The sequence below is a fragment of the Eucyclogobius newberryi genome, unplaced genomic scaffold, assembly GCF_026437365.1.
Source record: "Eucyclogobius newberryi isolate DKJ021-1_F unplaced genomic scaffold, fEucNew1.0.hap1 SCAF_6, whole genome shotgun sequence".
NCBI lineage: Eukaryota > Metazoa > Chordata > Actinopteri > Gobiiformes > Gobiidae > Eucyclogobius > Eucyclogobius newberryi.
In genome coordinates, this window is record NW_027316278.1 from 4728422 (window position 1) to 4747795 (window position 19374).

General features: G+C 45.5%; 1 protein-coding gene across 1 annotated transcript in view; it reads right to left on the reverse strand.

Annotated features, from left to right (window-relative positions):
• Nucleotides 1-19374, reverse strand: part of fras1 (Fraser extracellular matrix complex subunit 1) — a gene marked incomplete at its 5' end in the record, with an annotated part of 267524 nt that overhangs the window by 171627 nt on the left and 76523 nt on the right. Inside the window, 3 exons of the mRNA XM_072432991.1 lie at nt 7613-7759; nt 9338-9484; nt 11166-11321. Of these exons, the coding sequence (XP_072289092.1) occupies nt 7613-7759; nt 9338-9484; nt 11166-11321 (450 nt within the window). The remainder of the gene's footprint in view (nt 1-7612; nt 7760-9337; nt 9485-11165; nt 11322-19374) is intronic.

Consider the following 19374-nt stretch of genomic DNA (forward strand, 5'->3'; position numbering starts at 1 on the left):
CAAACAAACAAATACACAAACAAATACACAAACAAACAAACAAACAAGCAAACATCGCTCCAATTTTATCTTCACTGCATTGGCGTAATATTCACTTTGGTATTGATTTCAAAGTCACGGTTTTAAAGTTTGGAGCTCTAAACGGACATGATTGACTCGCTGCACCCGAACACTGTGAGCCGGGCCCCAGATCCTCAAGCCGGGCCCCAGATCCTCAAGCTGGGCCCCCGATCCTCAGGTCAGAGCCGCTTTAAAACCCGGGAGGACCAAGCTTTTTGCTGACCGATGGCTCCACGTCTGTACTTTTTTCATGTCGTTTTCATTTCTCTCTCTGAAGCACTTTGGGATTTGTGTCTGTGGAAAGTGCAGTATAAATAAAGATTTACTTTCTTCAAATGTGTCCTCACATTTAGACACTAAAAATAAACCCGGCCTGAGCCGCAGAATCCTCACGTTGCTTCACCAGATCTCTTATTTTAAAGGCTCGACGCTCTTTGATAAATAAACCAACAAAATTAAGCCGGAATCAAAGTTTGTCTGCGTTTAGCTCCCGTTCTCCGGTGAGCGTCTCGGGCTTTCACACCCGCGGTTCAAACCAGGTCGACGGGATTTAAAAAACCCAAATCACTGGAGGTGGAAATGGGACACGAGCAGATCCCGGCGCCGTCGCTCAACACAATCTCATCAGACGGCGTCCATCATTCGTCACGGTGATATTGCGATTGTAGCGACGACGTGGAAGATGCAGATCACGAGGGGAACGAGATTATGCAGCGAGTGAGGCGAAGGCGCCATCGCGTTCTGAGCGTTTCCCTGTTCCACAAACACAGATCAAAGTCAATATCGTCTCATTCTCAACGACTAAATCTCCACAAACACGACTGAATCATTTGTAAAGAGTTATTCTTCATGTTCAACGAGATGTCGCTGAAGCTGAAGGAGACGGTCTGATGTTTATCCGTCTCACTGTAGGAGACGGTCTGATGTTTATCCGTCTCACTGTAGGAGACGGCCTGATGTTGATCTGTCTCACTGTAGGAGACGGTCTGATGTTGATCTGTCTCACTGTAGGAGACGGTCTGATGTTGATCTGTCTCACTGTAGGAGACGGTCTGATGTTGATCTGTCTCACTGTAGGAGACGGTCTGATGTTTATCCGTCTCACTGTAGGAGACGGTCTGATGTTGATCTGTCTCACTGTAGGAGACGGTCTGATGTTGATCTGTCTCACTGTAGGAGACGGTCTGATGTTGATCTGTCTCACTGTAGGAGAAGGTCTGATGTTTATCCGTCTCACTGTAGGAGACGGTCTGATGTTGATCCGTCTCACTGTAGGAGACGGTCTGAGTCTCACTGTAGGAGACGGTCTGATGTTGATCCGTCTCACTGTAGGAGACGGTCTGATGTTGATCCGTCTCACTGTAGGAGACGGTCTGATGTTGATCTGTCTCACCGTAGGAGACGGTCTGATGTTGATCCGTCTCACTGTAGGAGACGGTCTGATGTTTATCCGTCTCACTGTAGGAGACGGTCTGATGTTTATTCGTCTCACTGTAGGAGACGGTCTGATGTTGATCTGTCTCACTGTAGGAGACGGTCTGATGTTGATCTGTCTCACTGTAGGAGACGGTCTGATGTTGATCTGTCTCACTGTAGGAGACGGTCTGATGTTTATCCGTCTCACTGTAGGAGACGGTCTGATGTTTATTCGTCTCACTGTAGGAGACGGCCTGATGTTGATCTGTCTCACTGTAGGAGACGGTCTGATGTTTATCCGTCTCACTGTAGGAGACGGTCTGATGTTTATCCGTCTCACTGTAGGAGACGGTCTGATGTTGATCTGTCTCACTGTAGGAGACGGTCTGATGTTTATCCGTCTCACTGTAGGAGACGGTCTGATGTTTATCCGTCTCACTGTAGGAGACGGTCTGATGTTTATCCGTCTCACTGTAGGAGACGGTCTGATGTTGATCTGTCTCACTGTAGGAGACGGTCTGATGTTTATCCGTCTCACTGTAGGAGACGGTCTGATGTTGATCCGTCTCACTGTAGGAGACGGTCTGATGTTGATCCGTCTCCCTGTAGGAGACGGTCTGATGTTGATCCGTCTCACTGTAGGAGACGGTCTGATGTTGATCCGTCTCACTGTAGGAGACGGTCTGATATTGATCCGTCTCACTGTAGGAGACGGTCTGAGTCTCACTGTAGGAGACGGTCTGATGTTGATCCGTCTCACTGTAGGAGACGGTCTGATGTTGATCCGTCTCACTGTAGGAGACGGTCTGATGTTGATCCGTCTCCCTGATGTTGATCCGTGACGGTCTGATGTTTATCCGTCTCACTGTTGGAGACGGTCTGATGTTGATCCGTGACGGTCTGATGTTTATCCGTCTCACTGTAGGAGACGGTCTGATGTTTATCTGATGTTTATGTGTCTCACTGTAGGAGACGGTCAGATGTTTATGTGTCTCACTGTAGGACACGGTCAGATGTTTATGTGTCTCACTGTAGGAGACGGTCTGATGTTTATGTGTCTCACTGTAGGAGACGGTCAGATGTTTATGTGTCTCACTGTAGGAGACGGTCAGATGTTTATGGTCTATTACAGAGTTTTAGAACCTTGTGATCTACAATGAACAAACGTAGATCATGATCTACATATGTAATAGTTTAATACTAAATACCTCCGAAAAGTACTTAATACGTCTCTTTTAAACCATTGTATTCACTGGTAAATATAGTAAAAGACTAAAGTACTAAAGTACTAAAGTACTGAAGCTTTGATCCTCCTGTTTTATAGTTATTATATTCTCCTCGTGCGACACACATTCTGCGTTAAATGGTGATCCTGTGATCACGCCGTAGCGTTATATTACATGTTTATGGTTATTGGCGTGTAAAGCGTGTAAAGTGTGTAAAGTGTGTAAAGCGTGTTACTCGGCGCTGCGCCCCGCTCATTAGCCCCCCCATCCCCCCCCGCCCCCCCGGCTTCTGCATATTCAGTGCTCGGTGATTGATGGGCCGTGCAGACGCTACGAGGGCCAGTAATTTATGGATGTCATAACGGAGCAGCAAAGATCCAGGTTATTTATCCTGCACTGGACGAGCTGCAGATGTGGGATCAGCGCGTGCAGGGGTCCACCAGCATGCTCAGGGGGTCCACCAGTGCTCAGGGGGTCCGGCAGTGCTCAGGGGGTCCGGCAGTGTTCAGGGGTCCGTTTTTTTTTGTGACAATTTGATCTTGATACATGAGTATCATGTATCAAGATCAATCTTGTACATCCATTCAGTTTCGCAGTACTAGCAGTATTTTCAGTAACTGCAGTATTTGCTGTAGCAGCAGTATTTGCTGTAGCAGCAGTATTTAAGATAAGATAAGATAAGATATTCCTTTATTGTCCCACATGGGGAAATTTCATTGGTGCAACGCAGGTAGATACAGAGGTAGATCCAGAAGAACAGATCACTTATAGGAAGTCTGAAAAACACTTTCAGTAGAAGATCTCCTATAAATAAATAAAAACTCCCATAGACAAATAAATAAATAAATAAATACCATTGCATGTGATCCCGACAGTAATTGCACATGAATATGTGTCACGACAGCACATAGATGCACATGAATTTCACATGAATTCCAACAGCAATTGCACATATGACAGAATTGCACATCAGTATTAGGTTAGGTCAGTATTGCGAGTGTTCAGTACTAACAGTTTTTGTTATAAAGTCTGACAGCAGCAGGAAGGAAAGACCTACGGAACCTTTCCTTCACACATCGAGGGTGGATCAGTCTCTCACTGAAGCTGCTCTCCAGAGCGGAGAGAGTGTCCTGCAGGGGGCGACACTCATGGTACAGCATAGATGTGAATCTAGCCAGGACCCTCCTGTCCCCCACCTCCTGCACCGAGTCCAGAGCACAGCCTAGGACGGAGCTGGACTTCTTGATGACTCTGTCCAGCCTCTTCCTCTCCCTCTCTGTGATGCTGCTGCTACAGCAGGCCACACCATACAGGAGGGCCGATGCCACCACAGAGTCGTAGAAGGTCTTCAGGAGTGGCCCTGTCACTCCAAAAGACCTGAGTCTCCTCAGGAGGTAGAGCCGACTCTGGCTCTTCCTGTACAGTGCGTCTGTGTTATGAGTCCAGTCCAGTTTGTGGTTCAGATGAACACCCAGGTACTTGTATGAGTCCACTCTCTCAATGTCCCGTCCCTGGATGTTCACTGGTGAGGGGGCAGTGGGGTGGCGTCTGCGGAAATCCACCACCATCTCCTTGGTCTTCCCCGCGTTGATGAGGAGGTGGTTCCGCTGACACCAGTCCACAAAGTCCTGCGCCAGTCCTCTGTACTCCGCGTCATCGTCGTCCGTGATGAGTCCGATGATGGCAGAGTCGTCAGAGAACATCTGCAGGACACAGCTGTCCGTGTCATGTCTGAAGTCTGCAGCGTAAAGGGTGAAGAGAAAGGGCGCGAGGACAGTGCCCTGGGGCGCCCCCACACTGCAGGTCCGAGTGTCAGACACACAGTTCTGGGCTCTCACAAACTGGGGTCGGTCTGTGAGGTAGTCCAGGATCCACTCTGCCAGGTCATACTCCACACCAGCCATCTCCAGCTTGTCCCTCAGGAGCAGCGGCTGGATGGTGTTGAAGGCGCTGGAAAGATCGAAGAACAGAATCCTCACAGAGCTGCCAGGCTTTTCCAGGTGAGAGAGAGAGCGGTGCAGCAGGGAGATGACGGCGTCCTCCACTCCGATGCCAGACCGATATGCGAACTGCAGCGGGTCCATGGCTGAGCTCACGGTGGAGCGGAGGTGGTCCAGGACTAGCCGCTCCAGTGTCTTCATCAGGTGGGACGTGAGAGCCACTGGCCTGAAGCTGTTGAGGTCTTTGGGGCGCGGTGTCTTAGGCACAGGTACCAGACAGGAGGTCTTCCAGACCTGTGGTACCACCCTCAGCTTCAGGCTCATGTTGAAGACATGCTCCATAACTCCACACAGTTCATCTGCGCAGGACTTAAGGAGCCTGGGGCTGATGCCATCAGGTCCTGCTGCCTTCCTCACTTTAATCCTCTTCAGCTCACTCCTCACTTGTGCTGCTGTGACAGTCAGTGGTTGGCAGGGGGACCGTGTGCTGGGGGGATGGGTGAGTCCAGGCGAAGTGGGGAGCTGATGGTCCGGGGCAGATAAGCGAAGAGGAACAGATGCAGGGCATTGTCCAGCTGTGGAAGAGGGAGCATGCAGCTGTGCAGGGGGAGGGGCGGGTGACCGATCAAACCTCAAGAAGTGAGCATTTAAATCATTTACCCACTGTAGATCCCCCTCTGTCTGGGCAGGGGGGATTTTGAAGCCCGAGATGGTTTTCAGGCTCCTCCACACTCCCTGAATGTTCTTTTGCTGCAGCTGCTCCTCCATCCTCCTCTTGTAGCCGGCCTCAGCCTGCCTGATCTTCCTCCTCAGCTCCTTCTGCACAGTCCTCAGCTCCTCCTTGTTCCCTGACCTGAAGGCTCTCTTCTTCTCCTTCAGCAGAGCCTTCAGTTCACGGTTAATCCATGGCTTGTTGTTTGGAAAACACCGCACCGTCCGGGAGGGAACAATGTTCTCAAAACAGAAGTTGATGTAGTCCGTGATGCACTCTGTGATGGTGTTGATGTCCTCCCCATGTGGGTCATAAAGCTCAGTCCAGACAGTGGTGCTGAAGCAGTCCCTCAGAGCCTCCTCGCCCTCAGCAGACCACATCCTCACCTCACGGGACACCACAGGCTGCCTGCGCACGATGGGTTCATACACAGGCCTCAGATGTACAAGGTTGTGGTCCGAGCTGCCCAGGGGAGGGAGGGGGGAAGAAGAATAAGCCTCCTTGGTGTTGGCAAAAAACAAGTCCAATGTTCTATTCTCTCTGGTGGGGCAGGTAACATACTGGGTGTATGTTGGTAGAACAGAAGAGGGAGAAGCGTGGTTAAAGTCACCAGAGATGAGGAAGAGAGCCTGTGGATGCTGTGTTTGCAGCCTACAAGTGCAGGAGAGCAGTGCTTCACAAGCATCTTCAGCATTGGCAGACGGGGCCACATAGACTGCGATCAAAATCACATGTGAGAACTCCCGGGGCAGATAATATGGCCTCATGCCAATAGCCAATAGTTCAATATCCTTGTTACATAGCTGCTCCTTCACTGTGCAGTGTTCGGGTTTGGACCAGCTCGTGTTCACATACACCGCCAGACCTCCACCTCTTTTCTTCCCGCATTCTCTCGTTCTGTCCGCCCGCAGCAGATGAAAATTGTCCAAACCTACAATAGAGTCTGGCATTTCTGCTGTTAACCAGGTCTCTGTGAAAATCAAGACGCTGCTGTCCCTATAAATCCTCTGGGACCGCATGAGGCTCGCTATTTCCGTCATTTTATTTTGAAGGGACCTCACGTTACCCATGACTACGGCGGGAACCGACTTCCTGTTTGTCCCTCTCTTCTCTCGGAGTTTACGTCCAGCCCGTCTGCCTCGTTGCGTTTTCCTTAGGATGTCCGCCGGGATAACGTGACGATCTCCGGGTAAGACGACTGTTCTCCGCAGTTTCATGAGTTCCTCCTTTGTGTGAACGCGGTACGGCGCCAGCCGGAGGGCGGGGCCGGAGCAGGGGGACTCAGAGCCAAGACACATCGCAACGACACGACGAAAACACTCAATCCAGCCGAATAAAGTCAAAACAAGTTAATTTAAAGCGATTCCAGTGCGTGTCCCGATCGTTCGTGAAGTTCCTCTTTCATATAAACGTGTATATAAACGTGTACCGACGACACGCCGTACTTTAGCGCGGTCGGAGGGCGCGGGGGGCTGGTGGGCTCGCTCGGAGCTAGCTCACGTCACAACAACACAACGAACGCAACAAAAAACGCTCAAATCCAGCCGAAAAAAGTCAAAAACAGTTGAATTAAAAAACTATTCCAGCGCGTGTCCCTATCGTACAGTAAAATAGAAAAAATATACTAATTATATTAACAAAATATAGGAGATAAAGCACAATAAGTGTGAGAAAGAAGAGAGAGCGTTTACACCGGGCTGCCAGCTGTACCAGCGCCTTATGACGTATATATTTGCTGTAGCAGCAGTATTTGCAGAAGCAGCAGTATTTGCTGTAGCAGCAGTATTTGCTGTAGCAGCAGTATTTGCAGAAGCAGCAGTATTTGCTGTAGCAGCAGTATTTGCTGTAGCAGCAGTATTTGCAGTAGCAGCAGTATTTGCAGCAGCTGCAGTACTTGCAGTAGCAGCAGTATTTGCAGTAGCAGCAGTATTTGCTGTAGCAGCAGTATTTGCTGTAGCAGCAGTATTTGCAGTAGCAGCAGTATTTGCAGCAGCTGCAGTACTTGCAGAAGCAGCAGTATTTGCTGTAGCAGCAGTATTTGCTGTAGCAGCAGTATTTGCAGTAGCAGCAGTATTTGCAGCAGCTGCAGTATTTGCTGTAGCAGCAGTATTTGCAGTAGCAGCAGTATTTGCAGCAGCTGCAGTACTTGCAGTAGCAGCAGTATTTGCTGTAGCAGCAGTATTTGCAGTAGCAGCAGTATTTGCAGCAGCTGCAGTATTTGCAGTAGCAGCAGTATTTACAGTAGCAGCAGTACTTACCTGTGCACGTCCTGGTGGTAGTATTGAGGTAGTACTGGTGCGCACAGCTCTCGTACTGACACTCTCCAAACTGCAGCACTTTGTTCGGGTCCCGACACGCCGTGCACACTCCTGGACCAGTGCACGTGAGGCACTGGGGGTCGCAGTCTGCACCGGACACAGGGGTCAGAGGTCAGAGGTCAGGGGTCAGAGACTTGTGTTCATGTTTTATCAGTTACATTTAGTTTACCGTGTTTCTTTACAAACTCTAAGCTAATCTTAGCGAAAACGCCATGATGCCGTCGCCCCTTTCACCGTATCGGAGCTCGAATCGCCGTGCGTCCATCGTCCGACTTCCTCGCGCGTTCAAATTTAGCGTAGCCGCGTCACACCCTTTCGGTCGCTAACACGTTATCATCATCTCGAGGCAAACGCATAACACTTTTCCCGCTCGGTTCTTCCACGCTGCCGTGTATAATCTGACCATTGAATCCGAGCGGGCAAACGCACTCTGCAGCGGGCGGAACGAGACGGCACAAGGCGCGTCCTCGCTGCATTTCGTTAGCTCGCACTCGCGCAAAAATATTTAACGGTTTCAGTTTGCGCAGAGCTGTAAAACAAGCTGCTGCCCGCTCTGGTTCTGAAAACTCATGTTAGAGGGCGGAGCATGAACGGGCCTCTGAAAACGCCCACAGACTGAGCAGCCGCAGGAGAAGAAGAACTAAGCTTCCTGCAGTACTGCTCAGCGGCCTCTAGAGGGCACTAAAGACAAGCTTCAGCAGCAGAAGAGAGGGGGAAACGGGCTTAGGCTGCCCCAAATAAATTGTCTGTTTGCTGTAACCCAACCCACCATTTTTCAAGTGGGTAGGTAGGTAGGTAAATTATTATTTTTTTAAACTTTGAAGGCAAAAAAAAGATCCAAAATTAATTGTATGTTTGGTGTAATCCGACCAATTTTTTTCAAGTGGGTAGGAAGGTGAATTATTATTATTTTTTACTTAAAAGCATAAAAAATTCCAAATTTGTATATAGAATTGAATGATAATTTGCCTATGAAATTAAGTTAATATTATCATTTATCAAAAGAGATGCTACCATAAATGTACAAAACTAAAAAATGAAAAAGTCCACCCAATAAACTATTTTTGTACAGGACAAATTATTTTATTTTTTGGCCATTTTCATGTCGTAGAATCGTCGACGTCTTGGTCATCACATATGACAAATTCTGCATATTTCAGCCACTGTCAAATCCCGTTTTTTCTATTCTGCCAGTGACAGGCAGTGACACGCAGTGACCGCCAGGGGTCCGGATTCAACAGACAATGACTTGAACGTTCGCCGCTCCTGTTAAGTTTCATTTTCATTTATTTTTCGGCTTCGTAATATTTTTAGCAAGTTCCAGTGATACAAAATTATTCAACACGGCACTTTTTTGAAAAAACGGTCGGTGAGCCGGCGAAATATAAGAAAAATAAAAGAATTTGGCATAATTTTGACAAAATGCTGATATTTTTTTTTCAGTCGGTTATAATTTTGACGGCTCGGTCGGGTTACGGCAAACAGACATATTATTTTGCTCTGCCTTATTTTAATATATTTTAGAACAATTCATACATACTTGTGACACACGGTCAATCACTGCTGGCCCTGATTGCCTTGACCACATGACACTGATATCCACCATTTAAAGTATTTTATTAAATACTAAAACAGTAAGTAGTATAAATATTCAGATTCACTGACCCAGGCAGGTGTTCTGTGAGTCCTGGTAGGACCCCTGTGGACAGGAAGGAGCACATTGACCCGACCGTAAAAGGACAAAGGGGGCGGGGCAGGATGTACAGGAGAAAGGCCCCTCCCCACTGCAGGATCCACAGGACGAGTGGCATTCTGGGAAAAAAAACACAGAGAATCAGAAACTCGTTACAGGTCATTAACGCTGATCAACAGCGGTCGTGTTTCGTTCCATCCGAGTTTAGTCCGATTCCACTGCATGATGTCATCTGGTGGTGAACCAGGAAGTGTCAAAAAAGTGGTTTGAATTGACTTAAAACACCTTCAGTGGCTCAGATCGTGCGGGTTTTTCCCATTCAGAGGATTTAACATTTAGTTTGAACTTGTTAATCGCTACGGCAACAGTGTGTTTTTGTCATTTATAGTGATTAACCCGTGAACAAGAGGGCTGATACTTCCTAAAACGCCTGATTAAAATGATTGTTATATATATTATTATTATAAATGATGAAGAAAAAAGGTCCAGGTTGAATCGATATAAAATCCTTTTAAATGTTGGTACATTTTCGGGTGATTTTGTATTTCTTTTGTAGATTTGGACTTAATCTGAGCTGAAACAAGTGGATTATTATGTCTGTATTTGAATGTTTGAATGCACAGGAGCTTTACATCACCTTTGATCAAATTCTGAGGTGTATTCATAGAGTTTAATGGAGTTTTAAATGCCACTCTTCTTCCGGACACCGGTTTCTTTCTTCTTCTTATGAATATATTATATTAAAGACGGTCACTTCAATCACAGCTGCAGCACATTTCAAGTCTCTGTAGTTCCATTGAGTGAGGAGGTGGTTTTTAGAGCGTAATCAGCCTAACGAAGAGTCACATTTACATGGATAAGTACTTCAGAAACTGCCCCGTGCGTCCTGTGAAGTAACTTTAATGTGAAGTACTTTAATGTGAGTGTGACAAAGCCTCACGCCGACGTTTACGTGAACATTCAAGTCCAAACGTCACATTAAAACTGCACTTTCATATCAAACAAAGGGAACGTGATCATATTTCAGATTTGATCAAACATTTTGCCTGTTTTTTTCTCCAATTTGTCGATTTTGGAGATGTTTATGATGTCACTTCCTGGTTTGACGTGTCCAGTGAATATGACATAGACAGAAGTCAAAACTGTTACTTAGCAACCAGACTGTAAACAAGAGTTAAAGTGCATTTAAAATCATACAATAGTTATGATTTGACAAATAGTTACACCTGACGACGCCTTTATTATGTTAAATGTTTGTTTAAAAAGGTCTGATCACAGAGGGGTTCGGCTCTACTTCCTGTCTTTTTCAGCTTTTATTCGTCATATTTTCTTCACAAACTGTAATGTTACTGATGGAAAAAGTATGACAAATATTTACCAGAGAAACTATCCTACCAAAAATTATAATAATTACAAAAAACTCAAATATTCTGCATTATTTGTATCGTTATTGGCCTTTAATCACGCCATTGAGTTCACGGTCGTTTCCCACAGAAGGAGCTGACTGTGCGCTCCATCTACTGGCTGCAGAGGGAATTACACAGGTGAGATAACAAAAGCTAGCTTGCCACGCAGTTTTAACCAACGCGACTTGATAAATGTGAATGAAACGATGAGCGTCACAACACGAAAGCTGAAGTCAAGTCGCCGTTGCGTGTCCTTTAACGCCGCCGCGAGCGATAAACCCCCCGTGACCCCCCGTCGACCGCGCCCTCGTTAAACATTTATCAGTTCCGAGTGGAGCGAAGAGCCCGTTTAGCCCGATATAGGCCCCTCATGAATGAAACAGCAGGCACTCACCCACACAGGCCCCGTGCCGCCCAAAGCGTCCCGCGGGACACTCGGAGACGCAGCGCTCTCCCAGCAACAGGGTCCTGGGCGCCTTGCACCACAGGCACACGCTGCCCCCTGCTGCCCGGAGGTCTGCCGTGCAGCGCTGACAGTCCGCACTACATTCTGGGGGGAAAATGACACAGAAACGACACATTACGGTGGAAAGTATGTAAAGGTATGTACATGTTTTTATACTGGATACTTTGGACTTTTACGTCACTGTTTTTTGTATTTTAACCGACGAGCATTTCACCCTGGAGAGACTCAGACACAAAAGCAGAAAAGATGTTTTAGCGAACTTTATTGCAAAGTTTATTTGGCGCTCAGACCCCGGTGGAAGGCGTAGCGATCATGGGCACTCCATGATTTGATTGAATTAGATACCTTCCCCCCGGAGCCTGGAGACTGGTGGTAGATGTGGAGAGAATAATAGATGCAGAGGAGGAGCAGGGGAGGTGGTGGGTCGCAGATACGGTTTGAAGCGACTGAGCCATCAACCTGAGCGTTTAAATGCTGCCGCCTGTGCGTTGATTGGAGCGGGGAGGAGTGACTGAGAGCGTTGATTGGGGATGAGGAGCAGGTGTAGGGGCCATGACGCGGACGTCCCCTGTCCTTTTACCAATCCTTCTTGGCCGGGAAAAACTGCATAACCTCTTTGGGATAAGTGCAGAAACCTGGAAGAGTCCATGGTGAAGTGAGGGATCTGACTCTCACAGACGGACAGGCGGACGCCCGCTTGAGTGCGATGATGGCGCTGGGGAGAGGGGTCCTTCCATGGAGGCCGACGCAGATTTAGGTTAGGTCTTCCAGGTGAACTTACGCAGGCTTCATTTCTCAAATCGATTAGTCAAGCGATTATTCTTTTGAGGAATTAACTAAGTTGTTTAGAGCCAATTTGACCCAGATGAAGCTGAAGTGAAGCGTTTGATGATCTGGTGGAGCATGTTTATGGACTAAAGAGTGTTTTCATCACACGTTTTTCACGTCCTTTTCACTTGTGGATCAAAACAAGTCATAAAAGCTCTTTTCTCGGCTCAGGACATGTTTTCAAACCTGCGAAGGTCCATACGGGAAGGTACTTTTTTACTCTTAAATAAGGTGAAAAATCTTACTTGAAGCGCCCCCTACAGGTTGGAAAACTCGTTGAACTAAAATGTAGTTAACTATAAAAATGTCGTCACAGAACGGCTCATTTTTTAGGTTCATAATTTCACTTCCTGTTTGTAATCGATGACATCACACTAGGAAATTACCCAGCAAACACTGGGCCAAACCTCAAGCCAGTTTGGGGGGAAACATTTACTCCAGATGCCCCGTCCAAAGTGTCCAAAAGGATGTGGCTGGACTTTAACAGATTAAGAATTTTAAAAAAGTAAAAATTGTGGCAATAATGAAGTCAAAATATAGATGAAGCTCAAAAACAAAAGCATCTTCTTCAGAATCATCATCTTCATCATCATCTTCATTATCATCATCTTCATCAATAATGATGATTTTTTTATTCATAACTATATTTGTCTTGTTTGTAAGTTACAGCTGGACTCATAAATACAATAATCTGTCTTTATTTGTTGAATTAACCTTGTTCTGTTTCATTTTGCCTTGACACAGTTTTTACACAATAATTGTCTTTTTCTGTCTAAAAAACACCAGTTTTCACCTGCAGGAAATAAATGAGAATAAATAGCACCAGATGAAACAGTGAGATTCGGTTTTAATCTGATGGAGATGCTTTTGACTCCGGTCACTCCCACGTCCACAGAGCTGACGTGGCCATGGAAACGAAACAGAGCGTCGCTCCAGAGGGTCTCGTCCTCTCTGACCACGTCCCCCGAGCACATCTGGTCAGAGGATCTCGTCCTCGCCGACCACGTCCCCCGAGCACGTGTGGTCAGAGGATCTCGTCCTCTCTGACCAAGTCCCCCGAGCACGCGTGGTCAGAGGTCTCGTCCTCTGACCAGAGCATGCGTGGTCAGAGGGTCTCGTCCTCTCTGACCAAGTCCCCCGAGCGCGCGTGGTCTCGTCCTCTGACCAGAGCACGTGCGGTCAGAGGGTCTCGAGCATGTGCGGTCAGAGGGTCTCGTCCTCTCTGACCACGTCCCCCGAGCACGTGTGGTCAGAGGATCTCGTCCTCTCTGACCACGTCCCCCGAGAACGCGTGGTTAGAGGGTCTCGTCCTCGCTGACCACGTCCCCCGAGCAGGTGTGGTCAGAGGGTCTCGTCCTCTCTGACCACGTCCCCCGAGCACCCCCGAGCACGGTCAGAGGGTCTCGTCCTCTCTGACCGCGTCCCCGAGCACGAGGACCACGTCCTCTGAACACGTGTAGTCAGAGGGTCTCGTCCTCACTGACCACGTCCCCCGAGCACGGTCAGAGTATCTCGTCCTCTCTGACCACGTCCCCCGAGCACGTGCGGTCAGAGGGTCTCGAGCACGTGCGGTCAGAGGGTCTCGAGCACGTGCGGTCAGAGGGTCTCGAGCACGTGCGGTCAGAGGGTCTCGTCCTCTCTGAACTCTCCCTTTCTCGCCTGACGTTCTCTGGACTCTTCAAAAAGCACCTAAACGTATTTTATGGCACAAACATTGGAGCTTTTCTGGAGTGTTTCATGTGAAGTGTCGTGATGACTGTGTGAAGCACTTTGTGACGTCGTGTCAGGGAAAAGCGCTGCACAAATTAAACTTAGCTTTACTTGTCACACATTTGCTTTAAAGCAGCGGCGCGTTGTCAGGGCGATCAAGGCAAGCAGTGATTGGCCAATAAAATCTGAAATTACTGTGTGTGACAACTATATTTAAATTGTTCTATAATATCCACATGAGCCTGTTTCCCCCCTTTTCTGCTGCTGGAGCCTCTACAGGCGCTCAGCAGTACTGCAGGAAGCTTGGCAGTCACATTTGTCTGATAATTAAACCTTAACTAACGTGTTTAAAGACTCGACTGAACATATTTCTGTTGGATTGACATGTTTATTTTACATTTTCATCTTGTTTTTGGCCTTTATACGTCTTATTCTTGAAAATGGACAGAATAAAATAACAAAAAGACAAACGTGAAGAGGGATATGTTTAAACTTTGTAACTTGTTTATTTAAAGGCGCAATGGACGATTTTTCGGCGATTTGAGAACGCAGGCGGAAGTGCACATGCCACTCCCCCGTGCACATGCCACTCCCCCTTGTGGACCGATACAACACACACATGTGTTTGTTTATTAGCGCGACGGAGCGCATCACATCTCTCGTCTCCCGTAGATTTCTGTCCACTTCTGCGTCAGCTCGAACTGTCTTTCTCCGTCTTCATTTTGCCCCGTACACTGAGGGAACTATATTATGATAGATCCATACGCTTAGGCGTCTGCACCATGGCCCTCGCACCTGCTCCTCATCCCCAATCAACGCTCTCAGTGACTCCTCCCGCTCCCAATCAGCACCAGGCGGTCACATTTAAGCGCTCAGGCAGATGGCTCGGCCGCTCAAACCGTACTGCGACCCACCACCTCCCCAGCTCCTCCTCTGCATTCCCCTCATCCTCTACCTTCTCTCCACATCTACCACCACCAGTCTCCAGGCTCCAGGGGGGAGACATCTAATACAAATAGATCATGGAGTGCCCATGATTGCAACGTCTTCCGCCGGGGTCTGAGCGCCAAATAACTCGCAAATAAAGCTTGCTGAACAGTCCATTCTCGTGGTCTCTTTGTCTCTCCAGGGTGAAATGATTTATCCACGCCACGAGGAAATATGATAAAAAATTTGCTGAAAAAAATCGTCCATACCACCTTTAACTTGATTCTTTTCTTTTTTTACAGTTTTTTTTTCCAACAAAAAACACAAAAACAGATTTTTTAAAAATGAAAAAAATAGCAACACAGGACCATTAAAAAAATGAATTAAAAAATGCAGAATTAAAAATAATAAGTAAAAAAATAGGGCAATTTTTTCCTTTTTTAATTGTTAAGGCCCCTAAAGTCCAATAATCGGTGTTCTATTCAGTCCAGTTTCTGTTAAATTTGTCGATTTCAACGTTGAGTCCGTTGTTGTTGTTGTTGTTGTAAACCAGTAAGAAGTGCCTTTAAAGGAGAACGATGTCACATGTTCCTGCACCGCTCGGCATTAAACTTATCTAGAAACCAGAGGAATCACGCTTCTTCTTCTCGGGCGTCTCGACCCTCATTTGCATATCAACATTTCCGGCAGACAAAAGCGAAGTCGCGCTCCCTCCGATAGCGAGCGGCGCGGGCGTATTCCCGCTTCTATCTGATGTTTACGCCGGGCGTTTGTCGGGAGGTCGTGCGGACGCGGCGGGAAAAGCAGACGCAGCGTTAGCCTCTAAACACACAAGACGCTAAGCTAATCCGCAGCTCTGATACGAGTCCTGCACGGCGCGGCCAGAATCCAGACAAACGCCGGCTATTTTTAACCGAAAACAACATGAAACAACAAAATAAAACGGAGCCGGGCGGGGCCAGGGACAACACAAGACAAGAGGAGGGTAAAATTGGAAAATAAAGCGATAGCATCCAACGTAAAGAAGGATTAAAGCACATTGAGTCCAAAATAAAAGTCTCATTTCGTCCATTGTCTGCTAAAAATTTGCATATTTTTATTTATTATATTTTTTTAAACTGTCAGAAAATTGTGTCAGTTGTGTGCAAGTCGTCTGTGTTTTCTTTTCTTTTTTTAATAAAGAAAGTAACGTGTTTATTTTCAAGTTGAGTCACATGTCGGTTATGATATTAGTCCAGTCGTTTATCGCTGGGGCAGTTTGTGACGGTCTTTAATAATTGGCAAAAAAAAAAGTTAAATTCTACATAATTCCCTCCAAACATGTGACTGTGTGAAGTAAACACATTTTCCCATTCCTCGTCCGTCAAAACAAAATTCCCCTCTTTTTCCCTGTTTAATTTAAATACATTTAGTAGCATGGCTCTCCAGGTCATGAATGCATTTATATAACAAGATTTAGATGTTATTCTCCTTGAAAGTCCTGATTTTTACATTTTAATAAAGATTTCAGTTAGTGTGATATAATTGTAAACAACAATAAAAGTCTAGTTTCTCAGAGTCAAAAGATTCTTTCAAAATGTCAAATCTTTTCATAGGATTTTTCTGCCTTTTCTCCGTGTGAAACGTCTGTAAAAATGTCTGTAAAAACCCAGAGGTCTGCGGGTAATTTCACCCCAGTGGGTCTGTGATTTTAAACTCAAATCGATTCAAAATGTCCCGACAGTCCATTTAAAGTCCGGATTTGAACCAGATTAATATTGTTAATTCCCCACGGCCCATTTTCCAATCAAATTAATATAATATCATCGTTTTTCCTACAGTTAAAACGTAAAAAACACAAAACAAACAGCTGCAAACGTGACCCGGAAGCACGACCCCATCGCACGTCGCACTTCTGCCCGACACAACGGGCGAAACGCTAACGACGTTGATTAATTAAACGCTTCGTGTCACGTTCCGGTGCGTTTTGCAGGAAAAAGTCGGTGAGAAGATGAGCGACACTTCTCCTCCGAACGCGAGCGGGTCAAACTCTCGACGCTCATTGTACCCTCCCCCGTCTCCTCCCCCGTTCTCTGGCTGAAAATGATCCAATTTCCCCGCAACATTTCCTCCCCTCAGCAATATCCGAACCGCAGCGCGCCCTGATTAGATTCTGCCCCGTCAGAATCGCTCGGTTACGTAACGTCGTGTTTGCAGCGAGACTCGGGTCCGGAACAGACTCGACCGTCAGACGATTGAAGGGCTCGTGACAGGTTTATTCTGTGTGTTTGTATCTGTCGTACATTTAAATTACAGTTTTACACCGATCGGGCAGGTATTTGTGGAGAAAACGTTGAAAAATCTGTTGAAAATGACAGGAAGTGACATCACACCAGTCAAAGTTTATGCAGAATTTACACAAAGAAACAACTGGTTTGTCTCTAAACATTAATTCATCAAAATAAAGTTGCTCTCATTTATTTTTATTCGTCAAAAAAAAAGGAAAAAACATAAAATGACAATAGATGTTTTAGCCCAGTGTTTGCAAGCTAATTCCCCAGTGTGATGTCAATTACAAACAGGAAGTACAATTATGCTCCTAAAAATGAACTACTTTGGCATATATTTTTTTAAAGTTTTAGCAACATTTTCAATATTTTTATCTGAACACCACTTTAGTTCAATGAGTACACCAAGGTGTAGGGGGCGCTGTAATTCAGGAGTTTGTTGTTTATTTGGTCGTTAAAATGCCGTCACGGGTCGAGAAAAAAAGTGGATTGAACATAATAGTTGTCCTTTAATAATGAGTGAAAAGCTCTAAAAATGCAGATTGTTTTGTGACGTTGACATCCCGCACGATTGTACTTGGGCCTCAAAGCCGTCGCCATGACAACAGTCGGTGGATACGTCTGGAATATACCAAGATAAGTAAAGAATCACATCTGAAAATCAAGGCAGTGGCATCTGAAGAAAAGAAGGTGAAAGCCTCATTTTGTACGTATTATTGTTTAAACGAGTTTCTTTTCTTTATGAATCACCTTTGACCGTTTGTTTGTGTTTAATGGGCCGTCGCCGTTACCTGGGATGAGTTCATAATGGCTTTTCCCGCCGGTCTGCGCTCGCGGTAAAGATAACAAACATTAGCATGCTAACGCCGCGCGCTCGCCGGAAAAATAAACGCTCTGTAATTAGAGGTTTTCACCTGAACAGATGCGTTTGCCATTAATCTGAGACTTTACTTTGTTACAACAGATTCATTTGTTTTTCGACTCGATCGCTTTGGTTTGAACTCTTGGCCTAATTTAAAGGCGGTATGGACGATTTTTCGGCGATTTGAGAACGCAGGCTCATGCGCACTCCCCCGTGCGGACTGATACAACACACACGTGCGTTTGTTTATTAGCGCAACGGAGCGCATCGCATCGCTCGTCTCCCGTAGATTTCTGTCCACTTCTGCGTCAGCTCGAACTGTCTTTCTCCGTCTTCATTTTGCCCCGTACACTGAGAGAACTATATTATGATAGATCCATGCGCTTAGGCACGCGGAAACGTGGGGACGAGCCGCACGCAGCTGCAGGTGAGCGATAGGTGCGTTTTATGATTGATACGTGGCAGGACTAATGATTTATCCACGCCACGAGGAAATATGATACAAAATTTGGGCCAAAAAAATCGTCCATTCAACCTTTAAGAGTAAATAAAAACAAACTGACTCTAAGGAAGGACTCATCATCACTCTCACATACAGTTTGTGTGTGTCTGTGTTTTTATGTCTTTATGTGTCTTTTTATGTGTCTTTATGTGTCTTTATGTGTTTTTTTTTTATGTGTCTTGTGTTTTTTATGTGTCTTTTATGTGTCTTTATGTGTCTTTATGTGTCTTTTTATGTGTCTTTATGTGTCTTTATGTGTCTTTTATGTGTCTTTATGTGTCTTTTATGTGTCTTTATGTGTTTTTTTATGTGTCTTGTGTTCTTTTATGATTCTTTTATGTTTCTGTGTTTTTTTATGTGTCTTTTATGTGTCTTTATGTGTCTTTATGTGTCTGTGTCTTTTATGCGTTTTTAATGTGTCTGTGTTTTTCTAAGTGTCTTTGTGTTTTTTTTTTACTGTGTCTTGTGTTTTTATGTCTCTCTGTGTGTTTTTTATGTCTTGTGTTTTTTATGTGTCTTTTAAGTGTCTTTGTGTTTTTATGTGTCTCTGTGTGTCTTTTATGTCTTTATGTGTTTTTTGTGTGTCTTTTATGTGTTTTTATGTGTTTTTATGTGTCTTTTATGTGTCTTAGTGTTTTTATGTGTTTTTTTATGTGTCTTTTATGTCTTTATGTGTTTTGTTTCTTTATGTGTTTTTGTGTGTCTTTATTCGTTTTTATATCTTTTGTGTGTCTATATGTATCTCATGTGACTTTTGTGTGTCTTTTGTGCGTCCTTTAGTGTTTTTTATTTGTCTTTTTGTTTTTTTTATCTGTCCTTATGTGTTTTTATGTATCTTTTGTGTTGTTTTATGTCTTTTTGTATTTTGTATGTGACTTTTTGTGTTTATTTTTTGTCTTTATGTGTCAAATTGCAATCGTGCATCAAACTGTTCAAAGTCTGCGCCAAAATTGTGAAAAAATATGCGTAAATCTTTAATCTAGCTGTTTTTTTTACATGTATTAATCTATTTTAAATTCTATGGCATTTATTTTTTATTGA